The following is a 19,453-nucleotide window of genomic DNA, read 5'->3' as shown; positions in this document are numbered from 1 at the left end:
CCAAATTGATAGGAGAGAATTAAGTTTGGCAGGAAAAATTTTCCTAGAATACCATCAACTGGGAAGCCAAGAATCTCTATTTCATAATGTTTACTATTACATTGTGGTAGTTATTATATAGGGACAGTTTTAGAAGAGCCAGTTGTACTTACTGATAATATATGATTATACATTACATAAAAAGAGTTTTGAAATTCCTGGAGACAGAAATTATCTCGAAGTGATCATCTACTTTGCATAATTTATGTCACAAATTCTATTGTTTCTTTTAGATCTTAAAAAAATAGTTTCAGAAGCAGCCTTTGGACTGGAAGCTGAGACAGGAGAAGCTGTGTACCATGCATTAGGATATTGAAGAGAAATAATTCTAGAATTAAATAGTTATTTGGATTGTAAAGAAGAAAAGGAGAACGCAAAAATGGGGCGGAAGAAAATACAGATTACTCGGATTATGGATGAAAGGAACAGACAGGTAAATAAGACAGTTGTTTAATTATTTAATTAAAAGCTTATAGTATAACATAATTATTATATCTTATATTGAAATTTTATTTTATCTGTGAATTCCCTGGGATTTTTTCATCCAGGTATAAATTTAAAATTTCCCAGCTATTGTGAATTTTTGAAAGTAATATTGAATGTGTTTTTGTTTAACAATTTAAAAAAATTTCTTAAGCAATATTGGATATTTTCAATTTGAAAGTATAACAGAGCCCAGTTTTATTTTGTCTTTTAAAAGTATTGACACTACTAGGTAAATTCTTGCCCTGCAGCCTCTAATGACTTTGCCCAACAACTGTGTATTTTTTTATTTATTTTATATATACATCTATAATATATATATCTATATATCTTTCCCAATAGAAGATAAGCTCCCTGAAGGCAATTACTGATTCATTCTCCATTCCTACATTGTAGTAGATAGTTAAAAACACCTTTTAATGATTGATTTGAAAAACTCAGTTTTTAGTGGAAAAATGAGTATATCTTTTTATGCTCGCTCACATTAAGAATGATGATGTTTGATTTTTGTTCTATTATTATGGAATGAGATTTTTTTACTTACAAAACATCATTTTCTAGATATTATAAGTGTATCCCCTTCAAGTATCAAAACCATGAATAATTTTATTAAATATCTTTATAAAAATATTTCCTCTTATCTGTGGGGGAAAGAAGTTGTTGAAATTAATTTTCTTTTTTTTGATTACTATTGCCATTTCAAACATTGGTTATTATGCTCTATATGTCCTCAAGGACTATATAAAAATGTATATCTGATTGCCTTTATAAAAATCCCCTGGTGATACCACCTTTTTTAAAGCCCACTTTTAAATTTCTTATTTTTATATCTTTTTTATTACTGATAGCCATAAAGCATATATATACACACACACACATATATATATGTTATTTTTTTAACTTCAGTTGGTGGTATTCTACCTTTCAAATTTGAAACAGCAATCTGCTATGGGCTGTGAAAATAATTAAATTTATTAGTATTATATCTAAATTTGATAGGTCATAGGTAAGGATTTGAGTAAGTCATTTAATCATCTATTATTATTATTAATATCCATTAACTTTATACCTTTGTACCTTATAGTCTTTTTTTTGGACTTGGGCTTGTGTTTTGGCTCTGACATTTTTTTTTTTTAATATTGGGGGTTACAAAATAAAGGACTTCTAAATAAAATGCTTTACTGTATTAAAATTACTGGGGGAAAAAATCTCTCTTTCTTGAGTCACAACAGAGGTGGTACAATAATCAATACTTTTAACAACTGTACTTTGGATAAATAAGAACAAAATAGCCAAAATTTTGCAGAAAAGGTACAGAAGGTCTTGGTGATGCAGTGGATAGAGTGCCCAACTTGGACATGGGAAGAACTCTTTTTCTTAAGTTCAAATCCAGCTTCAGATACTTCTCAGTTGCTCAGTTGTATGATCCTGGGCAAGTCATTTTATCTTATTTGCCTCAGTTTGCTCATTTCTAACATGAGATGGAGAAGGAAATGGCAAACTATTCCAATATCTTTGCAAAGAAAACCTCATCAGAGATCATGAAGAGTTAGACATAGTAGAAACTATTATTATTGATTAATGGTTTCTGAGAACTAATATCACCCTATTCTATATTCTCCTTGATATTAATAATTTCTAAAGATATAATTGTTAAAGAGAAAGAAGTAGTTTTAGAGATTATAGATATCTTATTCAAATTCCTTGGGATTTTTTCCACCAAGTGTAAGGTTAAAAATTTCCCAGTTATTATGAAATTTTGAAAGTTAGCTTGAATGTCATTAACAATTAAAAGGAGGAGGGGCCTAAGACAATATGGACCAAGACAGGCAAAAAAGCACAGAAGTCATTCAATAATAATAAAAACACTTTTTTTTTTTTAACACTAGTCCTCTGAGGATAGTTTTATGTATTACCTTCATTTACAAATAAGAAAATAGACTCAACCAAAGCAATCTACTTACCTACTTATTTTTCTTGGAAAAGGGGGTGGGTGGGGCTTGGAATTGAACCTAGGTGTAGAGAGAGGCAGCATGCCTTAATGAATAGAGTACTGGACTTAGAATCTAGAAATCCTGGAATCAGATTTTGCTGCCAGATATATAATAATTCTGTGCTCCTAAACAAATAGTGTAATCTCTCAGTTCAAATTAAATGAGAGGTATTTACCCTATGGCTTTTAGGAATCCTTTCAAGTTTTAAATTTATAATTCTATTCCACCTACAAATATTATAATCTTTCCTCTACACCTTTTTATATATGGTCAAAATTTTTGAATGGGGTACTGGATGAATATAAAATGTTATCCGATTTATTTTTTGAGGAAAATTTATCAGAAAGCAGAAAGTAAGAGTTAGGGAAAAATCTGGGGCCACTCAGGAAGCAATTTTAATAGTCTATCTTAAAAATATGATTTCATTTTCAATTTTCCTTTTTAATACCTTGCAAGTGCAAACTTATGCTACATTGGAGAGAAATTATTAACAACCGTTCAAACTTCCAGAGCTAACCGAAGTTGTTGTTTGTTTTCTGAGGATTAATAAGGCTGTTTTGCAGGACAATTTCTGTTTTGCACAGCCATTCACTAGTAGAGAATATTGGTATTTTTTTTAAAATGACCTTTGGTTTCTGAAATTTATGGGTAATTAAAGAAGTTTTTCAATTTTCTGAAAGTAAATCCATGCCTTCTTCCTACTTAATCTTGCACAGGTTGTTGTCCATATGTATCATCTCTCTCGGATATAAATATTATATGTATGTGAGTGTGTATGTATATGTGTGTGTGTGTGTGCGTGCTTCTGTGTATTCATGTATATGTTCAGATCTATGTGTACATATATATACCTTGGATTTAAATATTATGTATATATACATATATATGTATGTGTATACATATATATATATTCATGTATAAATATAGGTCTAAGTCTGTGTATATGTATATGTGTATATCTAGGTGTCTATTAATATCTAATATCTACATTTCTCTCTCCCTCTCTCTCTTTCTCTCTCTCTCTATATATATAGATGTATATATATATATATATATCTATATATATATAGAAAGAGAGAGAGAGAGAGAGAGAGAGAGAGAGAGAGAGAGAGAGAGAGAGAGAGATCTGTCCATGCACAAAGCATGAGTTGTCTATCCAGCTGCCTGTCACAATCTAGGCAATAAACATTCTTCATTCATTTGGGCTTTTTTGATGGGGCCAAACTCTTGAATCTGCAGAGATTTCTTCTAAGGACTTTAAAGTAGTCTGATAATGCTTGTTGTATGGTTACAAAACATGAAAAATAAGTCTTTTGAACTGATGCTAACATGTGATAGTTTGTTTCAAGTATAAGCTGTTCCCTGCCTGAGAGAAATTACTTGTTACAAGCAATAACTTTGATAAAATTGCATTTTATGACAGTAGTGGTCATACTTGTGTGCTTTTTCTGAGACTTGACTAACTCAGAATGCTTGACTTTTACCTGGTGAAACTGAATTGAACTGGTTTCCCCATTTTTAATTTGTTCTTTATCAGTTAAGTGCTGGATTTCACACCATGCACATATTTTATTACTCACGTTTACATACATTCTACAATTCTGTATTATTCAAGAATGTGTATGTCTTCCAGAAAAACATGTAAAATTTATAGTTCTGAAAGTGTACTTTTCAGTAACGGCGATAAAGGTATTATAGCAGCTGTTGGTGTGGGGAGTTCAAGCATTTCAAAGATCTTTTAAATCCAAAGCAAAACATCTGTTGAACCACACTTCAGAGGAAAGCGTGGTTCACCACCAAAAACTGACAAACTATGTCCTGCAAAACAGCCTTATTAATCCTCATTAAAGAAACAACAACCCTCAGTTAGCTCTGGAAGCTTGAAAGGTTAGTAATTTCTCTACAATGTAGCATAGGTTTGTACTTGCAAGGTATTAAAAAGACTAATAAATAAATAATTTTTAATTTGCTGTGACCAAAAAAAAAAAATGCTCATTGAGAACAAAACAAGACCAAAGTCTAGAGTAGTGAATATGGAAAAAAAGTAATTTGTATTAACTATTTTTGTTTTCTGAAGAAGATTAATTTACACTTCAAGATTTAGCCATCTTCATGAGACTATAAAACATTCACTCCCCCAAAATATTTGGAGAGAGATTTTTATTTCTCTTGGACCTAGAAAGCCTATCTCCATTAAATAAGGATAGCATCTGATAAATTTATTGATATATTGAGGCACAGAATTGATCTATAATTGTAGAAATCCTTAAATATATACAAAATATTGCATTATCATAAAATATTTAAAATGTATCTAAGAAATACATTATAGGTTAATTAGTTCAAATCTTATTTTACATATGAGGAAATTGAGAACCCAGAAAAGTCACGGCTCAAGTTTTCCTATAGAATAATTGGCAGAACCAGGATTCATTGGTCCTTCGATTATAGAAGGACCATTTTAGCAAATAAATCAAAAGCTTTTCGGTATGTTGTAATTAGCTATCTGGATCCTAGGAATGCAATTTTTATTTTTAATTTTAATTTTTAAAATTACATTTTAAGTTCTAACCTTTTTCCTTCTTGTCTTCCTCACCCCACACTAGAGAAAGTCAGCATTTAGCACAAATTTATAAATATATGTAAAACCATATTATGTATACATAGTATGCATGTGCATACATATATGATATGCATATATATATATACATATATATATATGCATATATATATATATATATGTAAAATATGCATATATCAGTTCTTTTTCTAGAGGAGGACAGCATCTTCCTTCATATGTCCTTTGTAGTGGATTTGAGTATTTATAATACTCAGAATCATTTGACTGTTCATAATTATTCTTCGAGTAGTATTGCTGTTACTGTATATGACATTCTGTTCTACTCATTTCACTTTTCATTATTTCATACAAGTCTTTCTGTTTTTCTAAAATCAATCAGTTTAGGGCGACTAGGTTGTCCTTTGGATAAAGGGACCAATATTGGAGTCAGGAGGACCTGAGTTCAGATTTGATCTCAGACACTTATCATTTGCTATCTTAACCCTGATTGCCTTGCCAAAAATAAAATAAAATCAACCAGCTCATTATTTCTTCTTCTTTTTTTAATAATAGTTTTTATTTACCAGATATATGCATAGGTAATTTTACAACATTGACAATTGTCAAACCTTTTGTTCTAATTTTCTCCCTCCCCCCCAGATGGCAGGTTGACCAATACATGTCCAAACAGTTTGTGGTACAAAAAGAATCGGACTTTGAAATAGTGTACAATTAGCCTGTGAAGGAAATCCAAAATGCAGGCGGACAAAAATAGAGGGATTGGGAATTCTATGTAGTGGTTCATAGTCATCTCCATGAGTTCTTTCACTGGGTATAGCTGGTTCACTTCATTACTGCTCTATTAGAACTGATTTGGTTCATCTCATTGTTGAAAATGGCCACATCCATCGGAATTGATCATCATATAGTATTGTTGTTAAAGTATACAACAATCTCCTGGTCCTACTCATTTCACTTAGCATCAGTTCATGTAAGTCTCTCCAGGCTTTTCTGAAATCATCTTGTGGTCATTTCTTACAGAACAATAACATTCCATAATATTCATATACCACAATTTATTCAGTCATTCTCCAATTGATGGGCATCCACGTAGTTTCCAGTTTCTGGCCACTACAAAGAGGGTTGCCACAAACATTTTGGCACATATAGGTCCCTTTCCCTTCTTTAAGATCTCTTTGGGATACAAACCCAGTAGTAACACTGCTGGGTCAAAGGGTATGCACAGTTTGATAACTTTTTGCAGCTCATTATTTCTTATAACACAGTACTGTTCCATCACAGTTATAGCATAACTTGTTTATTCATTTCCCAATTTATGGGCAACCTCTCAACTTCTAATTGATTACAAAGAGAACTGGTATAAGTGTTTTAAAGTATATAGGGTTTTTTCCCTTTTCCTCTGCTGACCATGAGAAACAGACCTAATAATGGTATTGCTGGGTCGAATGTTATATACAGTTTTATAACTCTTTGGACATGTTTCTGAATTAGAAATAGTTAGCAGCAATGTGTTAATGTCAAAGTTTTTCCACATGCCCTCCAACGTTTGTCATTTTCCCCTTTTATAAAATTTTAGCCAATTTAATAGCTATGAGATGACATCTCAAAGTTGTTTTAATTTACATTTCTCTAATCAATATTTATTCTGAAAAGGAAAATTATTTCAATTAGCTTTTCAGCTGAATTCCTAGGATTTTCTAAATATATCTTCATATCATTTGCAAAGGGATTTTTTTTTCAACCTCCTTGCCCATTCTGATTCCTTCAATTCCTTTTTCTTATTGCTTTTTCTTTTTCTTATTGCTATTGCTAGCATTTCTAATATGATACTGAATAATATTGGCAATAATGGGCATTCTTATTTCACTCCTTATTTTATTAAGAAGGCTTTTAATTTAGTCCATTACAAATGATGTTTACTGATGGTTTTAGATAGATGCTTCTTATCATTTTAAAGAAAAATTCATTTACATTTATACTTTTGCTTTCAAGGGTTAAGAGTTTGGTAAGACTCCTTCAATTCACTTATAACTTCATCTAGTTTTGATGCTTTTTTCTTAGAAAGTTCATTTATGACTTGTTCAATTTTTTTTCTAAAATAGGTTTAGATATTCTGTTCCTTCTTCTGTTACCTAAGTATTTCATATTTTAAATAAATATTATTTCATTTCACTTAAAATTCATTGGTATATAATTGGGGAAATTAACTTTTAACAATTACTTTGGTTTCAAAATCATTAGTTTTGACACTAGTAACTTGCTTTTATTTCATGTATAACCTTTTAGAAATCATATTAATTTTAGCTATTTTCTTCATTTTTCACAAAACCAGCTTTTCATTTTATTTGCTAATTCAAATTTTTTTACATTAAGTTTTATTAATGTCACCTTTAATTTTTAGGATTTCCAATTTGATGTTAAATTAGAGTTTTAAGGTTTTTTTTTTTTTTTAGTTTTTTTTTTACTTTCATGCCCAGTTCATTGGTCTGCTCCTTTTCTATTTTTGTTGTTGTAAGTATTTAGAAATGGAAATTTTCTTCTGAATAGCTTTTGCTTTTTTCCCATATATTTTAAACATTATTTCATTATAATTTTCTTTAATAAAATTATTTTTTTTTCTATGACTTGGTTTTTAAACCCACTCCTTCTTTAAGATCAAGCTATTTAATCTCTAATTTTTAAAAATCTGTTTCTATGGTCCCTTTTTAATATAACTTTTATTTTGAAAGAGATGCAATTAATATTTTTGTTTTTATCAAGTTAGCCATACAATTTCTTATGTTTTAATATATACTCAATTTTTGAAAGTACTTTTCTATTCCTTCTTCCTTTTTTTATGTAGCTAATATCATAACTTTGAGGTAGTCTTAAGAATTGCTTTATTATCTCACTGCAATCTATTTTCCATATCTGTTGCTTTAGTTATTTTACATTCTCTTTTTATTTATTTTTTTGTTTTATAATTTCTTAGTGTCTTATGAAGTCATTAGCCACCCTTTGTCCAGTTTTAATTTTTAAGAAGTTATTTTCTTCTATGAGTTTTTGGATTTCTTTTCCCAGTTGGTTGATTTTCTTTTCATACTTTTCTTGATTTTGTTGCATTACTCTTATTTTTTTCCTCATTTTTCCTTCAGTCTTTCTTAAAGTCTTCCTAAAACTCTTTTTTAAGCGTGGGACCATTTTGCTTTTTTTTTTTCTTTAAAACTGAAGTAGCTGTTTTAACTTAACTGTTTTCTTCTGAGTTTAAATATAGATCTTCTCAATCAATATAGTAATTAGCTATGATTGCATGTTCTGATTCTCTCTCCCCCTCACTTTCTCTCTCCCTCTCAGTCTCCCTCTCTCTCCCTCTCTACCCCCTCTCTACTCCCTGTCTCGCATTCTTTCCCCTTCTTTTCCCCTCTTTCCCCTTCTTTCTCTCTCTTCCCTTCCCTCCCCCCCCCCCAATTGCTTGTCTATTAACTGTGTTAAAGTAGAACTCTAGTCCTGAGTTGTGGGGGTTAATATCTTAGGCTTCAGGGTTTTTGTGTTGTTGTTTTCTGACCAGGGGGCTGACCTCAGATACTCATCTTAAGCCATGATCAGAATCCCCCAGTAATAGTGTCATGGACAACTTTCTTATTCCCTGAAGTACCTCCTCGTAGCTACAGGTTCTAGCTCTCCTTTCTACACTGAAACCAAAACCCATGACTCTCCTCTCCAGTGAGTGCCCACAATCAGCAGGTTCCCTATTTCTCTGCTACCATAGTCACTGACATGTGTTCACTCCTTCTCACCCAAAGCCATAGCCAAGAACCACATCTGGTTGGTGCATTTGGGCCAAGCTTTCAAAGCCATCCAAGGATCCTGTAGTCTTCCTCTAAGCTGTTGTTTGATGCCCATACTGTCCTTTAAGTGAAAGTCCCTGAAGTTGTGGCCTCTAGAGCTGCCCTCAGGTCTTGTTGTTTGTTCCTTCTGGTGGTATCTCCCTGGAGGTTTGTACTATATTCAGGCCAAGCTACCACCCAGGAAGGATAGGTTTTTTCCTAATTTATTCTTAAATTGTTTTAGAAGACAACTTAATTTACCTTGCTTTGATGATTTCTGCTATTCAGAGTTCATTTTGAGGCACTATTTTATATTGTTTCTGGGAGGCTGGAGAGAGTGTTAGGAGAGTCAGGTAATTTCCTGTCTTTATTTTCCACCATCTTTTCTAGGAATGTATTGTGCCATTCTCAAATGGCTTCAAATAAAACTTCATGCTAAGTCAGAGATGAACAAGCCTCTGTGGGAACATACATAAATGGTTTTCTCTGTCACTGGTTGTGTTTTTTATAATGTAAACATGGAAGAAAAGATGCTTTTTATTTTTTAAACTTAGCGAAGTACAGTGTAAATTGATTATCATCCTTATGGAGTTATTTTTTTCCTTTTACTTATTACCATTTACTCATTTTTTCCAATGTCATTTAAGAATAATTTTGTTATTCTTTTTATGTGAATAGAGGTTTAAAATTCTCCTAAAAATGATAAGTATGGATAATTGAGATAAAAATATTGGGATTTAAGAAAGGCTGTGAAGGGAGAGAAGGTATTGAAAGTTCTCTATCTGAAAAGATTCAGGAACATCTGAGCTACATTGAAATATTGGGAGTAGAGAAGAAGTAGAGCATGAGTTTTGGCAAAGTTAAACATAAATGTTTGCTTGATAATGTAATTAAGCAAGACTCCCTAAGTAAAGCAACCACTGAAAAAATGCATGGTAGCAGTTAGACTTGGTGAATAAGGAAACAGATTTTGAATATAATTTCAGATATTCCATCTTTCTTCTTACAGAGTTAACAAAGATTATAAATTATGTGTGACAAAATCTAAATATCATTTCTCTTATTTATAAAATATGTTCCATACTTGAAAGAAATACTGACATTTATTTATCAGTTTATTTCAGAATTTCTTCTCAGTACTTGAAATGTGAAAGAAGAGGGTGTTGAAAGGGGCAGCCCATATTTATCTTAACAAAGTCAATATAATACTAATACATGGAAATTGATCATAAACAATTTACCATTCATTATGTCAGCAGTGTATATTCAAAAAGGGGCCTTTTATAAAGCCTGTAAGTATAGATATTAAGGCTTAATGAAAACTCTTAAGTTAATTATATATAAGCAGAATGATTCCATTTGAAAGATCTTCCTTATATTTATGAGGAATTGGAACCAGATTGCTCATTATGAAAAAAAATTATTTACATGAATCAGCCTTGATTTTCTACCACAAAAGGAGTTGCTACAAATATTTTTTTGTGTATATGTGTGTACACACACACACACACACACACACACACACACACACACACACACACATATATATCCTTTTCCTTTTAAAAAAATCTCTTTGGGATATAGACCTAGTAGTGATATTGTTGTATTATAGGGCATGCACAGTTTTTTAGCCCCTTTTAGCATAGTTCCAGTTGTTCTCTAAAATGGTTGGGATCATTTCAAAATTCTACTAACTTCCATATTTATTAAAACATTGATCTTTTTTTTCTTTTCTGTCTCATCAGCCAGTTGGATAGGTGTACCTCAGTCTGAAGTGGTACTTCAGAGTTGTTTTCATTTGCATTTATCTAAACAATAATTTAGAAGGGTTTTTTTCCCCATATTACTATAGTTAGCTTTGATTTCTTCATCTGAAAATTGCCTCTTTGTATCTTTTGATCACTTAATCATTTTATCTGTCCTCTGACATATCTCTGACCCTCAACTTTTACTTTCACAAGAAAAATCTATATCATTCCCTGAAAATATGAGCTTTAGCCCTGACAGTGAGGGGTAACAGCATTAATATGACCTTTTTTTTTTTTTTTTTTTTTTTTTTAACTGAGGCTGGGGTTAAGTGACTTGCCCAGGGTCACACAGCTAGGAAGTGTTAAGTGTCTGAGACCAGATTTGAGCTCTGGTCCTCCTGAATTCAAGGCTGGTGCTCTATTCACTGTGCTACCTAGCTGCCCCAATGTGACAAATTTAATTCATAGCATGGCTTCATGACCAGAACATGGATATAGCAGGCATTTGTCCGAATTCAGAGAATACTTGTTATTGGTCAAAGCAAAAAATAATTATATGAAACAGTTCTGGATTTTGCTGTGGCTGAGATCATCCAGAGAGTGAACTCGAAGGATTGTTATAGTAAACTGAGCGTAGCCTGCTTCCTGCTTGCTGGGCCTTAGCTCTGGAAAACAGAGTCTCCTAATATTTTCTTGGTAAATATTCTTTAAAAATATTTTATTTTAGTTTTTTTTTTTTTTGTTTTCATTTGTTTGGTATTTTCCTCCAGTTACATTTAAAACAATTTTTGCATTGTTTTTAAAGCTTTTGAGTTCCAGATTGTGTTCCAGTCCTATACCAAGCCCCCATTAAGAAATCCCATGTGAAGTAATGCAAAATATTTCCATTTCCATAAAAGACCCTGTGAAAGAAAACATAGCTCTCCCATTCCTCCAGAAAACAACCTCTTAAAAGAAATAAAGTTTAAAAAAAGAGATAGAGAGAGGAAGTAAAAGGAGGGGGGGGGTGCAGGGAGGAGGCTTGGATAGGATTTTTCATCCTAAATCTTTCAGTAGTCATGGATCATTGTACTGCTGAGAATATCAAAGTTATTTATAGGTGGTCATCCCAGAATATTGCTATTACTTTGTTTACAGTACATTTCACTTTCCTTGAGTTCTTGGAGGACTTTACAGCTTTTTTTTTTTATTTTTTATTTTTCCTTTCCTGAGAGCATCCTGCTCATCATTTCCCATAGAACAGTAATATTCCATGACAGTCATGTACACAATTTATCTAGCCATTCCCCAATTGATGGACATCCCCTCAATTTTCAATTTTTTTGCACTGGGAAGAGAGCTGCTATAAATATTTTTGTCCTAAATATAGGTACTTTAATTTTTTAAAAAATCTTTTTTGTATTCATACCTAGTAGTGGTATTGTTAGATGAAGGGATATTGTTTCTCTTTCAGTAGAAATTTCAGGATTGGAAAAGGAATAGCAAAGTTAAATTGGTGTCAGACTTTTTTTTTAGAAAAATTGTTTGGTTCAAAAAAGTGTTGATAGATTGAATCTCATACCTACTATTTATCTTATGAAAAATATGTGGTGATGTACAAAGTATAAATAATGAGATTGATTCTACTACCATAGGGGGAAAACATAGTGTCATTACTTTAGAATTGAATCTTAGATTTTTAAGACTATAACTAGTAACCAGAGAGCTCAAGATTGTAAATAGTTGTTCTTGAACTAATGTTAAGATTTTTTTTGGAAAACTATAGATTGAATCAGATATTACCTAACTTCAGTTGAATTCCATAAAAATTAAGCATCTTTCCTGTACGCAGTACCGAATTGGGCCTTAGGGATTCTTAAGAGTGCTTTTATTTATTTTTTGTTTTGTTTTTATTTTTACTTGTTTAGTTTTTTTTGTTATATATGTATATTAATTTTTTTAAATACACATATCTTTATGGCTCATCTTGGGTGAGAAAGATTAAAACAAACAAAAAAAAACACCATGAAAGAAAAAAAAAGTGAACATGGCATGTGTTGATTTACATTCATTCTCCATAGTACTCTCTCTGGATGTAGATAGCATTTTCTATCCAAAGTTAATTGGGATTTCCTTGGACCCCTGAACCACTGAGAAAAGAACCAAGTCTTCCATAGTTAACTGTTGCACAATCTTGCTATTACTATATATACTTTATTCTTAGTTCTACTTGTTTTGCTCAACATCAGTTCGTGTAAATCTTTCCAGGCTCTTCTAAAGTCAGTTTGTTCATTTTTATAGAAAAATAACATTCCCTTTCTTTCATATACCAACTGATAGACATCTATTCATTTTTCAATGTGCTTTTATTTTTAAAAAATAATTATGTAGAATAAAATCCCTCTTATTACTAGTAAGCAGAGATATCAAAGTTTAGTATTAACATTTTGCAGAAAACATTCCTTTGTATGCAGGCGTTCTTATTCATTAAAGAGAAAAATTAGAATTGTCTTATTTAAAAGATAAGTAAAATTAATTTCTGTTCCATCTTGATTTTAATCCCTATTTTAGAGGGAATAAAGAAGGGAGGGAGGAGAAATAGGGAAAAGGCATCAAATGTGATTCTTTTTGTGATTTCCTTAAAGGTATAATGAATGTTAACAATATTTTCTATTTCCTCTAGCAGTTGTCCTTTTTTTGATATTCCATAGGACAAAACTTGAGCTCAATTTATTATCCTCTCCCCTAATTACATGACCAGCCCACTTCTTTTGCTAATTATACATTTCCTAAATTATCTCACTTTTTGAATGTGAGTTATTGTTAATAGTACATAGGAATTTATTCATGCCCACCCTGAATTTTTTTATTGCCTTTTGGGTTACTTGCCGTTTTGAGTAATTGGTATCCTACATTTTGAAGATACATAGCAGTACAGAATTTGGCCCTAGCATTTTATTTTATTGTTTTGGTATTATGTTTCAAGGTAAAGAATAATTAAAAGGTGCTCAGTGTTTAAAGTTTAGTTAAATTTCAAAGTTGGTGCTGACCCATAGTGGAAAAGTAGTTTTTTTCACCTGGGAGTTCCCTGTATTTAGGTCTTATGCCAATTCAGGTGATAGATTTAAAACCAGAAGGTAGGGATCTGAATCATCATCTAATCCTATTGCCTGTTTGTTTGTTTGTTGTTGTTGTTTTTTGTTTTTGGAGGTTTTTTTTTCTTTTCTTTTTTTTTTTTTTACATGAGAGAACACTGAAGAGAATTTAAGTGACTTATCTAAGATCACATATATAGTGATTAGCAGATTTTTTTGGCCAGAAATTTAGCTTCTTTCTATTGTATCACACAATTTCCTTTGGAATTAAATAGCAGGACTTACAAAAGTGTTTGTATTCTTAAACCTTGTAGTGCTACTACTATTACGTGAGGATATTTGTTTATAGGAGGAAAGCATCTAGTCACATAAAATTATTTATAGTAGCATTTTTCATAAGAGCAAAAAGTTTGAGGACATATATGTATAAATATGTCTCATAAAATGATAAATACAAAAAATACATAGAAATATGGAAAGACTTGTTCAGTGAAGTGATTCAGATGAAAGAAATAAGAAATAAAAAAAAAAATGCAACCATATAAAAATAGCAAAAGCAACAAAATCTATATATATTTGGTCCCAAAGGTTCAGAAAGAAATTCAGGAAAAATTAGAATGGTTTTCATTCTACCATGTTGAAATTTATAATAGTCATTAAAAAAAGCAAGGAATAGGGGGCAGCTAGGTGGCGCAGTGGATAGAGCACCAGCCCTGAATTCAGGAGGACCCGAGTTCAAATCTGGTCTCAGACACTTAACACTTCCTAGCTGTGTGACCCTGGGCAAGTCACTTAACCCCAGCCTCAAAAAAAAAAAAAAAAAAAAAAAAGCAAGGAATAAAACTCCCAAATAATAGAAGTCTTAGGTTTTTTAAATACAGTTTTGTAGAGGTTCTGTTGATTTTTATTACATTTCCAATAAGAATATAAGATCACAAAAAGCAACTTTATTTTATTTTTTGTTCCAGACAAAATATTAAGAAATGATGTTTAAATGACAATATAAAAGATTATGTTGAACATAAAGAAAAATTTCCGGAAAGCAAGGATGGTTAGATATTAGAATGAGTTACAGTATGTAGTTATCTTTTCCCAATTGCCTTTAAAATAAAAATATTATCAATTATATACTTTAGGTATGTTGTCATTATCTATAAGTAGGAGAATAAGCAAATTAACCTATGGAGTGTTGCTCTGTTCTTTGGATGTTATGATTTGGAAAGAATTTTTAGGCTTTACTTTCTACTTTTATTTACAAAAGGAAACCAAAACAGTCTTTCTATTATTTCAGCATTCAAAGGATAAATATGTTCGGCTCCAAAGTGTCATCCATTCATGAAATTGATTGTTTTAATGACATATTAAAATGATATTACATAGATCCTCTAGTTGTGGAAAGGATTGAGAATTTGATTTTGGTAAGGTAAACTGTATAATTGGTCCATATCTTAAATGTTTATCTGTTAACTATGCTCTTTCATCCTGAAGCTATCCATTTTCTCTTCTCTAGGCTGGGCTTTCTCTCCATTTCTCTTTTCTTCTTGCATCATTCCCCTTTGCAATTTATCTATGTCTTAGGGACTGAGAAGAGATGAGTTATTCATTACCCCTTTGAAGTATGGAGATTTACCTAGCTTTTTGCCTTATGACTGAAAAACAAAACATTCCTATTTTCAATGTTTGTGTAGTAGAACTTCTTTTCTTTGGCTTCACTGAAATGCAGGAACCTGGGCTGGCACATTTGAGGTGTGGAAGATAAAAGGTCAGTGAGGAGAAGTGCCTGTTTAGAGTTTTAAGTGACCAGTTTATAAGTAGGAACTTCTCTGGTTTTTAACTCCCTTAGTCAAGTATATTGACTTTTCTTTCCCCGAATTTTTCATTTAAGGAGGAGAGTTTACAGTTCTGTTCAAACCCCAGATCAAGGGTTGTTTATACTTAAAAATGCTTTTGGTTAAATTGATATTGCACTATTGTTCTGTTCCTTAGTCCAAAGAGAAAAGATAAGGAATCAGGATTTTGATGGAGGGTGGCTAGAAGTTTTTTGGGTTATTGTTGCTTTTTTTTTTAAGTTGTTGAGTTTTGTATTCACACACACAAAAAAAAAAAAAGAGAGAGAGAGAGATTTTTACCGTGACTTTTACCTTGCCTCTCACCTATTTTGAAAGAGGCTGAGTAAATTACCTATATTTAAGTTTAAGTGGGTAAGGTTGCTTTTTTCTTTTTTTCTTTTATTTTTATCTTTTTTTAAAGGCTAGTGAAATGAAAAATGGCTAGACCTTATTTTTGTATGAACCTGCAGGTCTTTGAACAGAAAAGAAAAAAAGAAATCTTACTGTCTCCTCGATCAATATTGAGTTTTAATTTTCAATTAACTATTTTTTATTGTCTTTTGCCATTGAAGATAGTCAACAAACAGTTATTGCCAGGTGCTAAGCAGTCTGCCCCCAACAAGCTTGTACATTAACATATCTAAGAACATATAATATTTATAAGATACATTCAAGACACATACATACAAGGCAACTTTAATGAAAAGAAATTAACATCTGGGATCAGGATGAGGGGTAGGAAAGAAAAAGAAAATGCCTCCTGCCTACAGTGGTACTTAGTTAAGTCTTTAAGAAAACCAAGAATTCTGAAAGGTGGAAACAAGGAAGAGAATGTTTCAGCCTGATTATCAACTAGTACAAAGGCATAGGAATGAGAGATGGAGAGCTATATGTAAGGAATTCCAAATAAGCTAGTATTCCAGATGGGAGAAATGTGTAAGAAAACTGGAATGACAGGAAGGGATCATGTTGTGAAACCAATGTCTTTTTCTATAGCACAATGGTATTGATTACATATAGATATCATAATGTGTTTAGCTAGTCCTTAGTTGATAAGTAACCCCTTGGTTTCCAATTCTTTGCCACAACAAAAACTATACACAACTTTGTACATATGGGTCTTTAATTCTCATCCATTGCTTTCTATTATGTCTCTCCCCTTCAGGTTTGTGACTTTTTAAAGATGAATATCTTCTAGATGTAAAATACTGCCCTGATATCCACTTTATTCTTAAGTTTTTCCATTTTGAGCAGAGTGGCTTACTGCTGGGCATTTCTGGGAGGTAGCTATGGAAGAGTAAAAGAAACAATTCATTCAGCTCCCTTTTTTAGGGCTTTAGTGTTTTTTTTTTTTTTTAATTTGTGACATAAAAGGATCATACTAAATTATCTCTAAATTTCATTTCCAAATTTCAGTAAACCCAGAGTCTGTGAATAGAATTGACTGTTGATTGTTAATTGGCCATCTTTAATATGGAAGCTGGTTGTTTATTATTAGTATGTAGTATAATTCATTTTTAGTTTGCTTTTATATAACACCTCCATTGAATACATAAATTATTATCCCACTTTTATAGAGGAGAGAATTAAGATTGAGAATTTGTAACTTGTTCAAGATTCACTTGACTAATAAATGGTGAAGCTAAGACTTGGATCTAGGTTTCTGACCTAATAAGACTTTTACTGTTGTTCTTCTTATGCTACTATCATATCTGTTGTAGCAGCTATATCTAAGATTTCCTCTACTCCACTTCCTTTTCCCCCCCACCTTTCATTTCTGTTTCTTATATCATAGTATTTAAAGTCAAATTGAAGTTTTTGGAATCATTTTTTTACCCAGCTATTCCTCCTGTCTTTTCTAAAAATCTATATTTAATCAATAATGATGAAAACACCACCTGTGCCTCTAAAATCTTTCAATTTCCTGCTCTAGACTTAATCAGTCTTTAGAGTTTTTAAAGGTTTTTTCTGAAAGTATCTTCTGTTACCCACATGAAACACTAATATAATGGTTATTAAGTTTTGACAAATCTCTGTCACATCTGGTAGGCTTTAGACATGATAAACTTCATGATAGTGCTAAGTTTACATAAGTACCTTTATACATCTTTCAGCAACTTCGCCATTATTAACACATCTCTTCTTGAGGCCAATAATAGATGCTCTTTCTTAGTGGCATTTGTGAATCTTCTTACCATTCTGCTAAAATAGAAGCTAGTTCCAATTCAAAAGATTTAGTACTTCCTCTGTAACAAGTACTGCTTAATACTAACTTGGAAAAACACAGGTTTATCCTTTTATTTTCCTCACAGTCTTCCATCTTCCAACTTCTTTATTCCTTACTCTATTTCCACATCTTTTCTTTCTTGCTAAAGAATGGACCATCTTCCCTCATATGTACCAGAGAACCGAAAAAGGTTTCTCCAGGCATTTTGCTTTCTCCTCTGATAGACTAATTTTCATTCAATGTATCATACTTGTTGGCTTCCTATGATAAACATTAGATCGCATACAGTCTCTGTAGGTTTCAAAAACAATTCTTTCCCTCCCCATTTGCTGAAATTAATTATTTATCATTTTCCCTCAACTACTTTTGATTCTCAAAGTCACAAAACTGTTGGGCATTCGTTATACCTGTTGCTGCAGATTCTCTTCTCTTGGTCACATTTGGGATTCGTGAACTTGTGTTTTTATGGACATTTTGTTTGAGTAGAAAGCCCTTGGTGCAGAGTCATTTAAGTTTGAATTCTGCCTCTTTTACTTATTTTGTGATTTTATGCCTCATTTCATCTCTCTCAATAGATGGTAGCTAAGGGACTGTCTGACTCTCTTCTAGTTTCTTCTAGGTAATTACCACATCCTTGCCAATGCTATAATTGCCTGAAGTATAAATAGTATCATTAAGCAGAGGAAATCCTTGGGAATCTTTGCCAATCCAATTGTCCATTCTCTCAAAATCATGGAATCTCTGTGTGTAAGGAACATCAGAGTCTATGGAGTCCAACTTACTGAAATGGTATGCTTACCATAAAGCCTCCCCAATAAGTGACCATTTAACTATATTTAAAAAATGAATCATTTTTTGTGTTCAAAGAAAGAGAAATATCACATCTCTTCTGAAATATTGAGATTTGAGAACAAGATATCTTTGCTTTCCTTACCTGGATTTCTTAATTTCATAGTCATTTGCAAAAATTATACCTGTTTTTTGAAGTTGTTGAAAAACTGATACTCTATAGATGAATTATTAAAGCATTAGTATTTATTGTTGAAAATGCTGATCACTTTAGATTTTTCTTTTAACAGTGCTGTAAAAGAGAAAACGGATCTCTTGGAACTTTTGAATGTTGGAAATTTGTGTTATTATGATTTTAAAATGAGAACTGGAAATTCAGTTATCTTAGACGAGCCTTCATGTGTAAAGAAGACTTTAGATATACTTAAAAGATATACTTAAAACTATTGATAATTTTTTAAAACAATTTTTTTCTTTTTTTCAGGTGACTTTTACAAAGAGAAAATTTGGCTTGATGAAGAAAGCCTATGAACTTAGTGTGCTTTGTGACTGTGAAATAGCACTCATCATTTTTAACAGCTCTAACAAACTATTTCAGTATGCCAGCACTGACATGGACAAAGTCCTCCTCAAGTATACAGAATATAATGAACCTCATGAGAGCAGAACCAATTCGGATATTGTTGAGGTAACACATATATCTAGAAATGACTAATTTAAAAATAATTAATATTTTTACATTTTAATTATAATTTGAGTAATCAGATTAAGTTTTGTGTTTGAAATTGAAAGAATAAAAAGTGAACATTTGTTGTATTCTGGTTTCTCAATTGCAAAATGATATGAATTAGTTACAGGGAGAATTGGCTTTTTCTTTAAGTAT

General features: G+C 31.7%; 1 protein-coding gene across 1 annotated transcript in view; it reads left to right on the top strand.

Annotated features, from left to right (window-relative positions):
• MEF2A (myocyte enhancer factor 2A) overlaps window positions 1–19,453 on the top strand; it is a 193,744-nt gene that overhangs the window by 91,068 nt on the left and 83,223 nt on the right. Inside the window, 2 exon segments of the mRNA XM_074295037.1 lie at window positions 273–472; window positions 19,055–19,258. Coding sequence (XP_074151138.1) covers window positions 419–472; window positions 19,055–19,258 — 258 coding nt within the window. The 5' untranslated portion in view covers window positions 273–418.

Source organism: Sminthopsis crassicaudata, chromosome 2 (genome assembly GCF_048593235.1).
Source record: "Sminthopsis crassicaudata isolate SCR6 chromosome 2, ASM4859323v1, whole genome shotgun sequence".
Lineage (NCBI taxonomy): Eukaryota > Metazoa > Chordata > Mammalia > Dasyuromorphia > Dasyuridae > Sminthopsis > Sminthopsis crassicaudata.
This window is presented reverse-complemented; position numbering and strand designations above follow the sequence as displayed.